The sequence below is a fragment of the Anastrepha obliqua genome, chromosome 4 (assembly GCF_027943255.1).
Source record: "Anastrepha obliqua isolate idAnaObli1 chromosome 4, idAnaObli1_1.0, whole genome shotgun sequence".
NCBI lineage: Eukaryota > Metazoa > Arthropoda > Insecta > Diptera > Tephritidae > Anastrepha > Anastrepha obliqua.
This window is the reverse complement of record NC_072895.1, coordinates 37533495-37553058: the sequence shown is the minus strand read 5'-3', so window position 1 is coordinate 37553058 and position 19564 is coordinate 37533495. Positions and strand designations below refer to the sequence as shown.

Genomic DNA, 19564 nt, shown 5'->3' with positions numbered 1-19564 from the left:
CACTCAAATATTTCTACAGAGCTAAATTGCATTTTGTGTTTATTGATTAATCTGTTATTTCGTTATCTCCAACTAAGGTTAAATGTTATCACAAACTAAAGCAGAGACTTTTGCGTGCTGATAGCGCTAGCAACAACGCGAACATTTCTCATGCATCATTGGCCTATAGCTGGGAGCGCTTGGCGGCTCTGGCTAGAGCTTAAATATATAAAAAAACACATACATACATACATACATGCATAGTACAAGTATGACGTTATTCGAGTAAATTAAAATGTGCAAGTAATTCTGAACAGATTTCGGTTCAAATGTTTTAAGTACTTACATACGGAACAAATGGCTTTCATTTCGTGCTGGGAATAATAATAGAAAGAAATAGAAGAAAGAAATATTAAGATATAAAGTAAGTTGTTTTTTAAGTTTGGTCTTGACGTTAATGATTTCTTCAAAATGCGCTGTGCGACTCCGCTACAAAAATTGCAATATTTATAGTTTTATGCCAATATAAATACAATACAAATACAAATATTCGTTAAATCAATTCTTCCGATTTTGCTTTCTACATACATATATAACTTTTTTGCTAAATAAAAAAAAATATATTGAGTGATGGAAATATTTATTTTGACCTTTACACGTTCAACTGCTTGTCTGTTGTAGACTGCAGCTGTCTAGTTCACAAGTGCCAAATATGATTGACGTAAGACCGATAGCCCTAGTTGACTTACTGTAATGTAATGCAGTTATTTATAGTTAAATTTCGTAATAATTAAAATCAGGGGCTACACATTTTCGACTTTGTGTATTTTTCAATGTAAAAACTTAAGACGAAAATCGTCCTGTTACATGCCAAGTATGCATTCCAGAAAAAAAGTTTACACATATAAACAAAATTTAATGAATTCGAAAAGAAACCGAGTACAGAAATATATGGGCCGGTTCTTTAATTCACTTCCACAGGAATTTCATCGAAATTGTTTGGCATTGCATTGGGACTCACTCGGGACTGAATTACAGAACCTGCCTGGCAATTATTAAGCAATTGTGAAATATAAATTTTAAACTAAAACAAACTAAAAAATTTTAAACTAAAATTCATGCAATAAAACTCATCGCACATTCATTTCAAAGAAGATAATCCGAGAATAAGAAACAGAAAAACAATCAGTATTTTTTCCTGTTTCTTCCCTTCCAAAGACTGAAACACCGCTTCAACGTTAATCTACTTACAGGCTAGGTTTTATTTCTCAATCTAAGCAACCAACTGTTTCCTGGGGATCAATTCACGTTCTGTGTAAATGTCATAACATTTTCAATTCGCGTTCAGTAAAAAAAAATGAAAAGAACCGTCAAAATGTCTTTTCAGTTTTTCATTTCACACTCGATTCTTGTTGCGTGTTAAAGTGAAAACAACTGTCAACATATTTTCATACGAAAATTTTCTTCTCACTGACAATATGTGTGTGAAAAAATGGAGGAGGCTCGTGGCAAGTGTGCAAGTGCGAGTATAGTTGCGTGGCTACAAAACTATGTACCCGAAAAGCTTCCAAAATTTTTAATCAGTTTTTGATGAAAATTGGTAGTTATATGGTTTTTGTTGTAGGATGAAGTCGACTTTCATATTTAAAAAAGTAGCGAAAAGAAAATGTTTGCACGAAATTTTTTGTAAAAGTATGCATCTATGTATGTATAATTAATAATCAGCATCATTTGGCGCTACAGCTCTGTGTGAGCTTTGTCCTGCTGCACAAAATGCCTCCATTTAACCCGATGGTTGTTCCCTCCAATTGGCGACCTTGAGTTGGGCTCCTCATTTGTTTGTCTCCAGGGTTCATCAATACTTATTATGTTGGCACAGAATATTCTGCATATTATCCTCAAGCATATTATCCAATCCTATCCTGTCTATCGAGACAACCTCCATATATAGTACATATACTTAAATTATTTTTTCTCTGCAATCTTGTACCAATTGAAATATTTTTGGTAATCCGTGAGAAGCGATTCTTTTGATTTCATAACCGCCCAGTATAATTTCTGCAACTTGACCGGTGGCATTGTACGGATGAGGAAGTCAACGCTCGGCTCACATATTTAGTTGAGTTGCCTAACGACGTAATGCTAAATGCGAATAAAATTTCATCGGCAAAGCAAACAATGCTTACTTAAACGATGTTATGGTACTGCAGAGGTTCAGAAACAGTGTGGTACTGAACAATCGAGTGGGTACAAACTAACCAAAATCGAAAATTTATTTAATTTCAAATGAAACTTATCGCTTTGAAGTGTATTTAATTTTAATTTAACAACAATAAAACTTGGTTTGTTATCAGTAAAAAAACTATTTTAATCTCTTTTCATTACGTGCAAGAATCGAGTTTCTACTGTAAATGGACCCACGCGCATGTCTATAATCACACCCATAAATATAATATATATCACCACTATTATGAATATTAACCAGGAATTCCACTATCGTACCCATCATTTAGACTAAATTTCCTATAAAATTTCATAGGCATCCTAAGACTTTATGTGATTCATAGAAAATACTATATTTTGGGTACAAAAATTATTTTCATTTTTAAGAGAGACTTATATGTGCTCGTATATACAAACATGTACAAATATGGACATTAAAGTGGCACATGATGGTTGAACGAACAATGAGCAATGGAACAATATTGTTCCATTGAAGGTGGTTATGTGAAGTTAAAGCGGCGTGTGAAGCTTAGGTAAGTGGAAAATCTCCGTAGGGGAATAAATATTCCGACCTCTCTCTCTCTCGCATATTTAGGCTTGGCTTTATTAGTAATTTTTCCTCTATTGGCAAAGGTTATATGGAAGGCAGGCGTGAGATAAGACGAATTTATCTATTTGAAATTGCAACTTATCTTATACCAAAACTAGCATGTCTTGTTATTGAGATTTAAGGTCTGTTCATGAAGCAAATAGTTTTTAAAAATTGGTACAAATTATTACGTTTTGGTGGTCATGTAGCCAAAAAACTTGCAAGTAGGGGAAAATGAGAGAGCAAAATGTCATTTGATTTTGAGAAGTTGCAAGTTTTTACTGGATAAATTTTTACTTGTAAGAATTTGTAAGTGAGAAAAACAACTGATCGCAAGTAAAAATAAACGCGAATTAAGATTTTCGAATTGAGTGAAAATTCTAAATTTAAATAAAATTATAATTCAAATGGCGAATGTAAATGAATACACTTTAGATAAAATTTATAAAGTTTATTTGAAGTCATACATTAAATAGGAATCGGCCAATGATGCAGTGGCATGTATTTCTGAACCACAGCCTCCCAAGTGATGCTACGCTTGTTATTTTACATTTCATTTGCTTTATTATTATTTTTTAAATTTAATACGGGGTAGCTCAATGGACAAAATTTGCAATTTTTTTTATTTTTCTCGCCAACAAATTAATCAGCTGTTCGTAAAACTTGCAAATTGTTAAAGGTTTTGCGTTCATGTTTTTTTTTTTTTTTGTTTTTTTGATATTTTGCTCTCTGAGAGTGAATTCTCGGAAATTAATTTTTACATGAACAGACCCAAGAATGATAGAAGCATCATGGAACATACCCAAACTAAATTTTCTCAAGTTATCGGAGAGTTGGACTGATGGATATAGAAGCGTATATATCAGGGCGGGTCGATTTAAAAATTGCTCATTGCTCTGTGAAAATCGTATTCTAGGGATCAAAATAAGAAACTTTGCCGAAGGAACCATACCTCCAAAACGAATTCTGATGTCCCCCAATTTAAAAATATCGCCATTTTTAGCCTTTACATGAAAAAATCAGCTAAATGGCTATGTTTTTTCTTTATTTTTATTTATTTATAATAATATTTATTATTTATTTATAATAATATCTATTTTTTCTCTTAAGAAATTTATTTAGTCAGAACATATGTAAATGAAAAAATTAATTTAAGTGAGTTATAGAAAAGAAACTAAAAAGTTCGACCCAAATTGGGGGACATCAGAATTCGTTTTAGAGGTATGGTTCCTTCGGCAAAGTTTCTTATTTTGATCCCTAGAATATGATTTTCACAGAGCAATGGGCGATTTTTTTGCCTCCCCACAAATCGACCCGGCCTAAGATATATGTATGTTAACTACGAATATTATATAGATGCATATATATATCTATATATCATATCACGTATCTCGATTTCGTTATGTTGTTACAAAAGCAGTAATAACAGAGTGCTCGGAAAGTGATGAGTGGGAAAATTATTTTCTAAAACAACAAAAAATAATACCTTCTCTCCATTCATATACTAGTTGGTACTTGCAATTCTTATTTATGAAATTTCTCGCAAAGGTGCTGAGTTGCAGTTCAATTCTTAAAATTTCTACATATGCTCGTGCATACATACATATACATACAAGTATATGACATAAACCTGTAAAAATGAATGCATAAAAATATTCAGAATAAAGTGTTTTTATACTCAAAATCGCAATGAACACTGAACAGTTTTCAAACCAATTACTCAAAAATACGTAAACCGGCACACGAAACGAACTGAAATGCCTGAAAGAATGCTGTAATGTGACACATCCAAATTTAGAATTCTGTCGTCTGCGATAATCTTCTTCTTCTATTGTAAGTCGCTTTTCTTCTTTCATAAATTGGCTCCGCGCTGTCGGTAGGCGTGCTCTTGAATCTTAGGCAACTCGCTGAAGGCGTAGTTGTTTGTATGTATGCTCAAATGTGTGTAAGTATATTCAATATCTTTGTTATTATAGCATTACCCGAACATTTTTTTCAACACTTTTTTTTTCACAACTAAACATATGCCGAGTCGTTTTATAGAACTTGAACGGAAAAAGTTCAGTTAATAAATACGTCGTCTTTATATTTATATCCTCAGGCGTCTGCCCATGTAAATAATATTGAATTGCCAGTTTGTTATTTTGGAGGATATAATTTACCTCTACAAGTATTTAGTTTTTAAAATTTGTACCCGCCTGTTTTTCTGTATATTCCATCACACAATTCAACTTCTCAATTCAAAATCCTTGCAATCCAAACTGTAGAATCCTTAAAAAATTATATTCCTAATATAAATTAAGTGCAATTAAGTACATATCTTATGCTAAACATTTTGGAAGAAAATATCATTCTTTTGAATAATCAAAATTTCTTTCTTCTCCGCGACCACAATAAATGCGCCACAATGTTTTCATAACATCCCTTTTAAGGCCAAACTATAATTCTAAGGCGTAATGAATTCCATATCATTCGAAAGGTATTTTGTTGTTGAAGAGCAGAAAGTTAATCAATTTGCAATTTCGTTTAAGATCAAGTGAAAAAGTCAATTCAAAAATGGCACTAATACAAATGTCAAAATATTTATAATACTGCCTCCTAAATGTATGCTTTAATATTGATACCGAATTAAGCAAAGGACTTTAGCAGGGGTTAAATTATATCTTAATTAATGGAGCTTTCTTTTCTCGCAATCATGTCGCATTTATTCCGCCCTGTGCCAGAGCTGTCAAATTTTCGTTTTCTTTTCTCAAACTATTGCACGCGCACCAGGCGACTGTGTGGCTTTTACTACTTTTACTTTTACAAAATGTGGCAGGAGTGTTGTCCAGCTGATTTTAATTTATAGGCGTACAAAAGTTCGTCAAAAACGTCGAACATTTTAATTGTTACAAAAAATGGAAGTAAACCGTTGTACATATTTCATTACATTGAATACATATATGTAAACATTTTTTATTATTATATATTAAATGCGCTCATAATTATCTATTATTTCACACCAATTAATTTGAAACTAAATTTATTCAATATAATTTTTACGATATCGTCCAAAATGAACCACTAGATGGTAGGTGTACTTACTTCTCAGAGAAAGTCAAGATTCTGAACGGGCTAGGAACTGTCTTGCAGAGGGCCAGAAAAAAGTAAAAGAATACAGGAAATATTATGAATCCTCTTTTGATTTGCAAAATGCACTTCCGTATCATAAACTTTCTGTTTCATTAGCCTATTATAAGCGAAATATGGACGTATACAGCTTGGATTTCCTTAATAATTAGTCATCAAATATTAACATTGAATCAATGCATGACCGTGATTTTGGGTGGTCGGATTTTATTTGCACGAAATCAGTAGAAAAGTCAACAACAAGAAGAGTAAAAAATACTGCGTGCGAATCTGCCGTTTGGCTGCAAGTGTAATGGATACTTATGAAGCTTATTAAATGTTCTATAAAACTTGCTTTAGATGATTCTAAATTCCATGTTTTGGATATTTCACCTAAAAGGGGATGGCCAAAAATATATGAAAATCTTAAGCTACTTCCATGATACATTCTGTCAAAAAAGTACCGGGAATTGTTGTCGCCTTCAAAATAGACACTATTCGAAACAATACACATATGCCAACGATTAGTTCAGTCATCAAAGCACCTTTAAACGCGTTTGAAGAGATCTTCTTCAGCGAATTCTCCTTAATGGCCTCTATCGACTCAAAGCGGTGTCCGCGGAGTGGCAATTTAAGTTTTGGGAAAAGGAAAAAGTCACAGGGAGTTAAATCTGATAAATATGATGGTTGTTCGCTGATATTTGTCGAGTTTGTGGTCAAAAAAGTGTTCACAATATGAGCCTTGTGAGACGGTTCGTTATCATGGCGCAAGATCCATGAGTTTTCTTTCCACAAATTTGGCCGATTCCTAGGCACATTCTCTCCCAAACGTCACATAACTTCCAAATAATATTCTTTATTTACGGTAGAACCATTTGGAACGAATTCCGAGTGCACAACACCATGATAATCAAAGAAAACGAGTAGCATGGCCTTCTCTTTTGACCGACTTTGACGTGGTTTTTTGGGTTTCGGCTCATGTGGATAGCGCCATTCAGTCGCCTGTTGACTGGTTTGCATGTCAAACTCATATACCTACGTCCCATCACCTGTTATGATGCGCTGGATAAACGTTGGCTCCGAATTCACCTGCTCAAGCATGTCTTCTGCCACCTTCTTCCGATGAATTTTTTGAAAGAAATTCAACTCTTTTGGAATGAGTCGAGTAGCCACGCGTCTCATGCCCAATTGATGGTGTAAAATGTTGCGAATTGATTCGTCAGACACGCTAAGGTCCCGAGCTACCTCCCTCAAACTTAAATGATGGGTTTTCCAGCACCATTTCCTTGACTTTGTCGATGTTTTCATCGGTTGAAGACGTTGAGGCTGCAAAAGCCTTCTACCACTCGTGGACCCATGTTTTTAATAAAACATACTCGCCATAGGCTTTCTGCAACATTTTCAATGATTCGTCACACGAAATCCCATTCAAAACACAAAATTTAAGGCAAATTCTTTGTTCGATATTTGTATCCATAGTGAAAATCGCAGAGCACACCTGCGGTTGACTGAATGCCAAAAACAAGATACTTGACAGATCACACTCAAACAATGCGACACTGTAGAGGACAGTTGTGTCAACATTCCAGCAAAAAAAGTTTAGATTTAAATTTAATTTATTTAATAAAAACGGATTACTTTTTTTAAAATAAGTAGTAAATGTTCATCAATTATTTCATTAAAGTTACTGCTATCAATTAGTTCCATTAAAAGTTTATCAATTAAAAAAACAATGACAATATAATTAAACAAAACTCATAGTTATTTATTGCTCTAAGTCATTAATAGCATATTCAGTTAATTTTAAAAACAGTGTAAACCAATTTCAACTTTAAAAACCAATTTCAACTTTAAAAACCAATTCCAACATTTTCGTATGAAATTCACACAAATTTCGGTTAATCAAGACAAATAAATGTCGCATAACACTGTGCGACAGTGATTTTATACTTTTATGGAGACCTAGTACAACTTGTAGGTATAGTAAAACTAAGAAAAATGGTATAGGAGAAATTTCCAATACACCCCCAAAATCTCGTTTTATGGCCATAAAACCGTTTTTCAGTAGGTTGACGTGAAGAATCACTCCTAACCTCGCCAATTTCCATCCCATTTCAAATTTGTTTTTTTAGTTCGAAAGAACAAAAACAAGCCTTTTTGACAGTGTGTTGACAATTTTTCTGAAATGACAACTGACGAGACTGTAGGCGGACGTATTTGGAATTTTTTTATTTTTTCTCTATTTTTTCAACTTTGACATAATTTTTACGATATTATCCGATATTGAGTAGTACACTACTGTTATAGTAAATTTAATTTTGCGTCGAATGAGCTATATTTGACTGTACTTGATTTAAAATTAATAGAGTTGTGTGAGTTTTAAGATTTCATAACTTACAAGACTCCATAACTTTACGCTAAATGGGAATAAGGACGTGTTTTGATGCGTTATTATAGATACGTAATATTTATTGGAGTATATATGTATACATAAGAGTACACTGTACTGCATATAACAGAACTGGTTAGAACTTACGAAAATATCTGACATATTATAGCACTTTTTTTTCAATGGAAATATGAAAAAGCTCCCAAGTGTACCTAACTTCACACTGTACATTGATTAACAAAAGAAGTTTGTTAGTATAATTTAACCTTATTAAAACGTTAAGTTTTATTGTTTGTTTCATTGATATTCAAGAGATATAAATCAAAACGTTGCCAGAAAAGTCGAATTTCTCAATATTCTCCGATGATGTCGCATTATCAGCCTTATCATAAACCAGATGATTGTTATTTTTATAAAACGGACGCAAACGGTCATCATTATAAAGCTCGAAAGCACATAAAGTATGCTGATGTTGCAACTGTTCAGAACCCCGTAGTCTTGGACGATATGATTGACTCAACTGCAGGAACTGAAGGAAGTTCAACTCATTGCTGATGACGATCAAACTGATAACAATAAACCTGATGATGAAGAGTACTTTCCGTCTGGTTCTAAGTCTTCAGAACGACACATTGTATCAAATTCAGATTTTCAGGACCTTTCTCGTGATTTACTTCTATCGGGAAGACAATTTGAAACGCTCGCTTCTCGATTTAAACAATAGAATTTAGTTGATGACGACTTCAGATGAATGATGATGATGGAATTTCATAAAGAGAAGTTTTCAAAACTGATGAAGAGAATGACAAATGTACCGTATCATACTAAACTCCAAAGGGCCGTTTCCAATGCATTTTTAAGTTTGGAACCAGTTCCGTTGTGTACTGCACCGTACCATACCGTACAGTGCTGCACTGCACAATACTCCAATAAATATTATGTGTTTATAATGACACCTGTTATCATTTTCATGCTTCGATGCCTACATACCAAATTAGTAAAAAAAAAAAATCTTAAAACTCACACAACTCTATTAATTTTAATTCAATTACAGTCAAATATAGCTCATTCGACGCAAAATTAAATTTACTATAACAGTAGTGTACCAAAAAAAATCCTCCATATCGGATAATATCGTAAAAATTATGTCAAAGTTGAAAAAATTGAGAAAAATAAAAAAATTCCAAATACGTCCGCCTACAGTCTCGTCAGTTGTCATTTCAGAAAAATTGTCAACACCCTGTCAAAAAGGCTTGTTTTTGTTCTTTCGAACTAAAAAAACAAATTTGAAATGGGATGGAAATTGGCGAAGTTAAGAGTGATTCTTCACGTCAACCTACTGAAAAACGGTTTTATGGCCATAAAACGAGATTTTGGGGGTGTATTGGAAATTTCTCCTATACCATTTTGTCACACAGTGTAATGTAAAAATATTTTTTAATTTATTCAAAAATGCATTCATTAAATATCTGGAAACAAAAAATATGTGACTTTGACCACTTTCATAATTATGGGCACAAATACTTAATACGCAACATTTTCACAGAGTGTAGGACAATATTTTCGTAATGCCGCCATATAATGAAGGGAAACTTTTTTCGGGAAAAGAAAAGAAATAAAAGTAATACAGATGAAGGGTTCACATCTCCCCCTCCCCAAGTAGACGAAAAAATTGATAAAGGCGAAGATACAAATACAAATAAAGATACGAAAAGATAAAGGCAAACATGAAGGTAAAGTTAAGTATTTAATATAATGACAAAGGTGCGGGTGAATGTGTAGATCAGGAAATTAATAATTATAAAGGTGCGAATGAAGATAAAAGAGATAAAAATAAGGAATAAAGATAAAAAACAGGATAAAAATAGAAACATTGATAATGCCAAAGAGAGAGGGGTAGACTGGTTGAAAATTGGATGAATTATCTGAAACTATGCCAAACATACCAAAAATATTTTTAGTGTTAGTATTTCAAGAATTCTTGTTAATCTCTCAGATTTTAATTGTGAAATTCGACTGCCAGATATGCAATGTGAGTTTGATATTACAAATTAAACAACTGCAATAATTTCAAATTTTCACGCAAAAATAACACAAACACCGTAAATTTAACATTCCCTTTCTATTAAAAACTGATGCGATACTGAGTAGAAGGAATTACGCGTTCCTTCCGCAGAGCTATAATTGCACAAAAAATAACTGTATGAATGTTGATCATATTCACAGTATTTTTTTTTTTTTTTTGTTTAGTATTAAAAACGTGGCTGTAGGATCAACAAATTTATAAAATGTATTTCTTTTTATTCTCACATGCAAGAAAAACTATGTTTTGTTCAAAAATGAATTGAGAAATGCGACTACTACTAGCGACTACTGGTAGTGAAATGGCAGCTTTTGATGGTACGAATGAAAATGTCAAATCTCGCATGATCAAGACAAAGCCGCCTTTGGTATACTCTCTTTTGTGTGGCGCAATAAAAACCTTAACGCTCCCACAAAACTAAGATTTTCCAAATCCAAAGTGGTATCGGTTTTGTTCTATGATTACTGCACACCGAACGTAACCAAATCCATCACTTCGAGCCTTCAAGTCTTCTTAAATCGCTGCCTGAGAAACATGTTTCGTACTTTTTTGCCTACCTCAATGGCAAATTCTGATTTGCTAAAAAAGGCGCAAATGGATTTAGTCGAAGTGCCCATAAACGCCAAAAATGGAGGTGGATTGGTCATACTCTACGCAAGGAGAAAAATACATTGCCCGAAAGGCACTGGAATGGAATCCTTGCGAATGCTGGGCGCAAGCCTGGTAGGCGGGCAGACGAATTAAAGTACTTTCCTGACGAGGGATTGAGGATCGGAAGAGATAAGTACCGGCTAAAATGCACGAGATTCGATGTTTATAAGCGGGAAGAAAATTCTTATAAGCGCTGACTGTACATACCTAAATATTTATGTACTATAATTAAAATTCTCGGTTTTAAGAGCCTTTCCAGTTAATCTAATTCAATGAAGCCAATGACTACTTCTATTAAATTAAATATATTTCCTTTTAAAATAAGAACAAATTGGCATTTTATTTATTTAACATAACAAATTTCAAATGCACAGAGATCAATAAACAATTATATTGAATTCTGGTTCATTCATTAGGTGCTAAATATAATATTATATTTATACAAAGTATGCGTTTGTTTGTTAGTAGTTTGAAAAAGGGCTGTAATTTCTACTGAATGCGTGAAGTGAAGTGAAGTGAAAATAGTGTCGCTCAGATAGTGCAGATTGATAATCTCAAGTATACATTTATTTGTAGGGCCAAGTGCAGAATTATGACTATTATGATAATGAACTGAAGCTTACAATTAAAATTATAAGCCTAGTTAAGAGTTAAGTTAACTATGGCTGCTATTGCCTTTAGCTGCAAGCGCAGAATTAAATTTCAGTGCTAAAAACGAGAAGATTACCAATTTTTCCTATGCTGCACTATGGAGTAAAAGGAATAAATATAATATACTTCACTACATTTAAGCGGGATGCTTATATCGTAATTTTTTGTATATTTAAATAGGGGCAACTTTCTTACAGTTTTGCTAGTGCTTATAAGGAGTTAGGGCTAGTCAGAATTTTCAAAAAATTGGACTATTTTTTGCATTTGCTTAAAGTACAACATCTTAAATATATTGTGGGAAAAGTGAATTCAACAAATACTTTTCGACTTATTCAAATAAAGGGCGCTCGGGCGATCCGGAGCTCGATAGCAAAACTTTAAATGCGTTTTTCTCAAAAATATGTTTTTTGAACTGGGGATCACTGTAACTTAAAAACCGCAAAACATAAAAAACTCGTGCAAGGTAGAAGGATTTTTTTTTTCAAAAACCTCGATTTTTTTTATCGAAAATCTGTAATACATTTCTTGAGGCCCATCATATTGTTAATTTAAAAGAAAAAAGCTTCGTAAGGCACAAGATAAGACTAATTTCTCTTGTTCGATTGACTTTAGATGAATCTCCAAGGACTTGTGATGATCAGCACACTAACAGCGATAACTTTTGCAATTATTAATTTTTTTTTTTGAAATTTTGCTAAAGCCAAGTCGAAACATGATGTACTAAAGCTATGTTTTTATTTTTATAAAATAAAGCAATTTACTAGCAAAAAAAATTATTGAAAATCATCATTTTTTCGGGCCTCTGACTACCCCTAACCCCATAAGTGGAAAATGCTTATAACCGGGGTGTTTATAGCAAGAAATCCTGTACACATTTCTAAAATTTACCATATTTTTGATTATACTTGTATTTGTATAGAATGAACTCATTATTTCAAAGAGGTAATATCGAAAATTACTAAAAGGATCTGTATCGGTCCTATGCTCCGAGTAGGAGCGAACACACATTCAGAGAGATGTTTTTGATAGTAGTTCTTTAGTTTTTCTTAAAAATGTCATCTAAAAGTACATTTAATATTATCAAGGAATCAAAAAAAGTATATAAAATAAATATTAGCCAAGCCGTTGCCAAAATATTTAACCATTAAGGTCTGATTATGCATAGCTATTGCAACTTCACATAAATTTTACATTTTCAGATAAAAATCTAAATCTAAATGTGTTTTGAATATGTCTGATTACACGGAAGCTTACGAATAATTAACAGTCTGTTGAATTTAGATTTTGCTAAAAGTTTTCTGAAGTGACCCACCAAGAGGAATATTTTTACAGATTTGCATGAAAAGCATATTAATTTATTATCAAACTAATTAATGTAAGAAAAATGAAATTATAATTTAATTTTTTTTAAGAAATACTGCTTTCTATATGTGATTGTATGCGAAGCATAATGAGCTTTAAACTCTCTGAAACTTAAAGTGGAATTAAATGAAATTAAAATTAAGCATCTCATTGTTACATAAGAATTCAAAAGAAATGATGTAGCCAGTGTTACTGTTTTGATCCGTATACCTCGCGCGATAAAAAGTTTAGCAAACGTGGCAGTAAATTTAAACCATTCTTTTGTACGCTGAAACTGAGAATTTGTACATCAAGACAATTAAAAGGCCTTTGATTGTACATGTCATAAACGGTATAAATGAATGTATTCAAAGTAATATACAAGAAAATGACTACTATATTTTTTTTATAATCGATCCTTCTTTTGAATCGACCTTTTTTTTCTTCGATTTTGCATGTGACTGGCTTTAGAGATGCGTGCACTCTGTTTTTCATCGATTATTTCAAAAACGATACATTAAAAAAGTACTTTCTTGCTGAATGTAGTTGTGAATATACAGTTAAAATCTCAACTAAAACGGTCAAGATTTGTGCGCGTTATGCGTCAGGCCAACTAGAAAAATGGCTCGCCTCATTTAAAATTGTGTTTTTTGGGTGTTTCTTTAAAAGGGTGTAAAACTGAAGCGAAAAAAGATTTTTAATTATTGTTTTCATTATTTTATTTTTTAATCCTTTGTTAAAAAATTAAAAATATTTTTAGCCATACGAGGTTCGTTCAAAAAGTTGTCAGCCTTCAAAAAATTAAATCAAATCAAAAAGGCAAAAAGGTGCTTGTTCAGTATGAAAGTCGTTATAGTGTGAAATAAGATCTTAAAACAAATGAAATTTGACAAAATAACGGACGTTGAAAGATGAAAAACTGTCTTTTGACTTTAAAGGCCCGTAAAAAATACTAAAAATTTGTTTACGAATGATCGTAGTTCACACGATAACGACATCAATACAACGTCATTTAAATATTATTTCATTATATAAATATTATTTAAATATTATTTCATCAAAATCGGTACAATGTCGTAATCTCTCTTGTTCATACAATTGTTGCGGCATGTCACGGATGTCGCAATCTTGTAATCTATCGTTCTCGCCTACAGTGGCCTAACAACCTCTTCAGTTAAATGTGCAAAAAATGCACCAAGAAATTATGGAATTATGAATTATATTAAATAGAAGAAAACTTGAAGTTCAGACAATCAGCAGATAATTAAAAAAAGCAAACTATCAATACTGATCTGCTTCATACAAAAAAACTTAGCATGACTATACAAATTGGACTTCAATTCCGATTTTTGCTACCCGCTTGTTGAGTAAAAGAGATTCCTATTTGTACGAGTATAGTAAAACTTTTTGAATAAAATTGCCAAATTTGTTATTATCTTACATTAAAGTGAAGGCGTGGAGTAAAGAATCGAGTTCGAGCTATATTCTTTCGCTGCTGAGTGACGAAAGAACACTTGGATAGTGTCTTAGGTTCATCTGCTTATAAAGTCTGGTAGAAGAAAACATATCATTCTTAGCCTTATTCTAAACAAGGTTTGAAAAAACACTTGGGATTTTTGAAATCCTTGTTTATACTAAATGTGAGCAAAAATTTGTAAAAAAAAATATCTGCCATTCGGAGTCGTCTCACAACTTTAAGCCCTTCCATATTTGGAACAACTTGAACACGCACACCACAAATAGAAGTAGGAGCTCGGCCAAACAGCCAAATAATTGTTTCATATTTTTCCAGTATTAAATTCCACAGCTGAACTCATTTTACTTTTTTTTATTTTCGTTTGCAATTTTCATCAAATGCTACTGAGCGAGACTAATATTCGTAATATTTTTGTCGTTTTTTTTTTTTGTTGAAAGAAAATATCATCTCATTTTACGCCAGCATTACTAAAATATTGCCATACGCCCTGCGAAAAGCTCCATATTTTATAAGAAACAGCACAAATTCAACACTTCCACAAATTATATTCATACATTTAACATAAAAAAAAAATCTTTTTCTCACTACCAGCGTATTTTCGGATAGCTTGGGGACGAAAAATATGATGTTCAGAAACAAAATGCGACTTAAAACCCAAAAATTTACCAAAAACCGGTGAATGGTTTTATCGGAAAAAGAAATCCATTAATCCAGGTGACATTTCGCACTAAGAAAATATTTTTTGTTTGTCCCATTCAGTGGTGAGTTACAGGGTGTTAACAATGGAAGTCAACAAAGAGAAAATTCGGTACATGTCACAGCTTTTCTTTGATAAAGGCGAAAATGCAAGTCAAGCCACCGTGTTTATAGTACCGATACTGTAACAGCTAATTACGTTAAAGAAAATGCCGGAAATGTGAATAAAATCACATAAATAATTTAAGGTGACGTAGTGGTCCTACCATCGCCCAAGAGTTAAAGATCGACCATAAAACAGTTTTAAACCATTTCCGCAAAAATGTTTTGCAAAAATAATGCATTTCGTTTTCCGGAAACTGATATTTCTTGCATACAGATTTTTGAACTATTAGTGTGCGTTCTTCGTTTATCAGAGGTCAACATTAAGTTTCTAAAAACTAGTTTTTAACAGCGCAAATAAATACTTGAAAAATAGGGAGTTATGTATGTAAGTTTTTTCAGTTTTTTCACTAAATGAATATTGATATCTCACTTGTCAGTGCATTTAAATTTTAATGAACGGTAACCACCTATGGTAAGTGTGTGTGTACAGTACCTCTTTCCTTTAGGCTGTTACAAACGATCTTTAGCGGAACAAAGTTCCTATGGGTATGCAAATATACCGTCCGGTTAACTTGATTAGAGACAATCATTTTAATAGAAGAAAATGGTTATTAAAGCAACCGTATTTGATATAGGAATCTAAGGTTTTCGAATAATTAAAGTGAAGACTGTACTTTGCTCGAAAATAAACAGGTACCAATATATTAGTCCATTTAACGGTATTTCGCAGCAGTAAAATTTCAGCAGTTATTATAACTTGATCGTGCTTTATTTATTGGTTCACTTGAGTAGAAGCATTCAGTTTGCCTGCGTTATTTGCGCATTAAAGCTTTGAAAAGGAATCGTTTTTGAATGTGTTTAGACGAAAACTTCTTAATTCTAATTAAAAGAGAAAGCAGAACAGTTTAACAGATCGGAAAAAAGGACAAATCGATATCTTGATCGAGGTCCACCTTTGAATCCATTTCGCAAAGAACGCCGCCTCCATGCAAGGGGCCACATGAATGGATTTCTGTCACATGTAATGATGAAGGTGAATGGGAGAAAGTAGTATTTAGTGAAAAAATAAGGGAGGAAAGGTACTCGAGTCGACATCACAGCCGTGAAGGAGGTGTTACGGTATGGGTATGTAGAGCAATTTCGTACCAAGAGGCATTCGAATTGAAAATTGTAGACTACAAAATAATGGGAAACAGCCAGAGATTCGTGAAACATTTTCGCCTAATATTTGGATCTTTCAACTGGATAATGTAGTTGTACACACTTCAGGTCCGGTTAAAACTTGGATTGCCTCGCAAAACATTGAAACTTTAACATGGCCACCGTATTCCACAGATCTGATCACTATTGAAAATCTATGGGGATGGCTGCTCGAAAGGTTTATGAGAATGAACAACCTCTTGAAGACAAAATTGCTTTAATTCGAACCATCAAAACGGCCTGGTCTGGATTTTCATTAGGCCATATAGAGAATTTTCTACAATATATTTTTCTATATATGAATTTCCTATATTTGTTATTATTTTCTCTTATTTGGTTAGTGCCTCTACTCAAGTGCACCAACAAATCAATCAGCTGCTGAAGTTTTACTGCTGCGAAATACCGTTAGATAGAATAAATGTTGCCGCCTGTTTATTTTCGAGCAAAGTACAGTCTTCACTTTAATTATCCGATATCCGATTGGATTACGGTTGCTTGAATAACCCGTTTCTTCCATAAAAATGATTGCCTCTAATCAAGTGAACCGGACTGAATAAAGCGTGAAGCAGCGAGGGGATTTGTTTAAAGAACCTCGCCTGTCCTTTTTTTATATTTGTTTAGACACAACGAATTATCTCTCATTAAACATTTCTATATAACATATTTAAACTTAGTACTTATTTTATTTAATTTACACTTGCAGCAGCAGAGCGCAAGATTTCTTGGGCCAGGTGCAAGAGAAAAAAGTCCAACTCCACCTGTAGCACATCAAGGGAGCAGTCACTGCGGTAGTGCTGCAGGTGTAAATAACAATCGGCTACTTTATCGGTCCTGCTCTTCCTGTCCAGACCTTTGCGATCACAGTACAAAGCCTTACAGCTCAACGTTTAGTGAGCCGTTTAAAAGGTACGCCCACACGCACATATACATATATATACTAACTGCTTTTTAATAAACATCTACATATTGATGCTCATTTTCACTTAAGTACTTTTTTCACATAAAAAATGTTTGTCTTTTGTAGCTATGAGACCGCAGACCGTGCAGTATTCAGCGAAACTGCTTTAAAATACGCCATTAGTCGGGCTCGGCCCGACTGTTTGGAAGTGAATGAGGAGACTACCTCGGGAATATCCTTTAAAACGGAGCCATACGGCCCTCCAAGTAGCCCGGAGTCCGCAAATGAAACACAAAATCTGCCTCGAAATCTAGAAGATTGTGCGGGTTGCGGTCGATTCATTCAGGTAAATAAATATGCACACATACATACACATTTAAATTAGATGCATATGTATATATATCACATATGTATATGTATGAATTAGTGTTGCCATATGGTATACCATGGGACAAGTGTGTGAGATTTGAATTTTCCGAAAAGTTAGATTAACGATATGGCACGTACTTACTTGTAATAGTGTGAGTAAATGTGGTGAATTTTAAAACAGTTATGTCCTGATTTTATTGGTCAGTTTTTTGCATGACTCTTAAAAAACGGAAGTATTGAATGGCAGGTAAGGAAGTGCTAAAATTGGTCCCGCGTACATTTTAGTACTTTTAAAATCAATCAAACCCATAGCAAATAATAGTTTTAGCTTCTAACATCAGATGGGCGAACGGAAATTTAGACTTAACATATAAAAAAGCGGATTATATGACTTCTAAATGCAACTGGGTGAAGAGATTCAGAACAACAATAGAAGAAGAAATGTGAGAAAGAGGCATGGAACCTAGCTGCAATACGCTTCATATCTTTACTGACGGCTCGAAAATGTTGGCTGGAGCAGGTGCAGATTTTTATTACAGAGCCAAGCATCAAGCGGCCATTTAAGCTCCCTGGCCACTGCAGTATCTTTCAACCAGAAGTCTTTGATGTGGGAAAGGCTGAAGAAATAGCACTCGCGGAAACATCGAGCAACTTTAAAATAAATATGTACGTTGATAGTCAAGCGGCGATAAAGGCAATAAACGCATATGGAATTTCATTTCAAAACGTTCTTAAGAGCAGGGGACCCATAGAGAGACTGGCCGCAGACAGACGGCCGCACATATATTGGGTACACGGACATAAAGGCATTGCAGGATAAGAAATTGTAAATGAGATTGCCAAAACCGCTATTTACATACCATTTGAACAAGAAAATGACATAACGAAGCCTTTAAATACGATCTATAATGGCATCGTTGCGGATATAAAAACACGGATAGATAGGAGGTGGAGCATCATATATACACAGAATGCAGATAAATGCATCAGATTCGTACTAACCCTGTCTAGGAAAGCAGAACTATTGTAGGTATACTGACAGGCCACAATTTGCTAGCGGCACATGCATACAAGATAGGAATCGGAAACAACGATAACGGCGGATTTTGCAATCAACTGGAAGAGAGCGAAACTCTAGAACACCTTCTTTGTTCTTGCTCTGCATTAAGTAAAACCCGAATGAAATGTCTAAGTGCTGTCAAGAATGTCTCTCGTGGTTTGAGCTTGAGGGCTTACTTAGATCCGCAAAGGACGCAGGCTTATTACAAAGAAACGTGAAGGTCAAACTTCACCTCAGGGTCTATAGGTCTAAGTGATGCCTTTCAACCAGCCCGGTCAACCCAACCTAACCTATAAAAAGTGGGCGGGGATCGGGTTTTATCCGATCTAAATACTATTTAACTCGAATTTGAATGAGGTGTAATATGTGTGCCAAGACTTTTTTAAACCGTTAACGAGATATAAGCATTTACCCAAGAAGGGACGTACCACCACCTTTTGCTTTTTTGAAAATTACCGTTGAATGGGAGGTGGACGTAGTTTTCAATGCCTACCTACCGACAGAGAGTATCAAGTTTCGTTGAAATACATAAATTTTGCTTAAGCTATCGTACGCAAACATGGACATGGACAAACATGGCTAAATCGACTTCTCTCATCAGTGCGGGCATTTTGGTATATGTATATAATGCGCGTATATATGTATGTCAATATCTGTCGCGCTAACTATATTTTATGTTGCTTTCAAGTTTCACATTTTCATCAAGACGAAGTTCATAAAAATGTATTTTTAGCCGTGTAAATCA

The 19564-nt window shown here is 33.7% G+C and overlaps 1 protein-coding gene across 4 annotated transcripts in view; it reads left to right on the top strand.

Moving 5' to 3' along the window:
* The window catches only part of LOC129245550 (protein apterous), an 88535-nt gene that overhangs the window by 16953 nt on the left and 52018 nt on the right, over positions 1-19564 (top strand). For all 4 annotated transcript variants that reach the window (XM_054883764.1, XM_054883763.1, XM_054883762.1 and 1 more), the window contains 2 exons: positions 17196-17398; positions 17517-17736. In XM_054883764.1, the coding sequence (XP_054739739.1) occupies positions 17196-17398; positions 17517-17736 (423 nt within the window). The remainder of the gene's footprint in view (positions 1-17195; positions 17399-17516; positions 17737-19564) is intronic.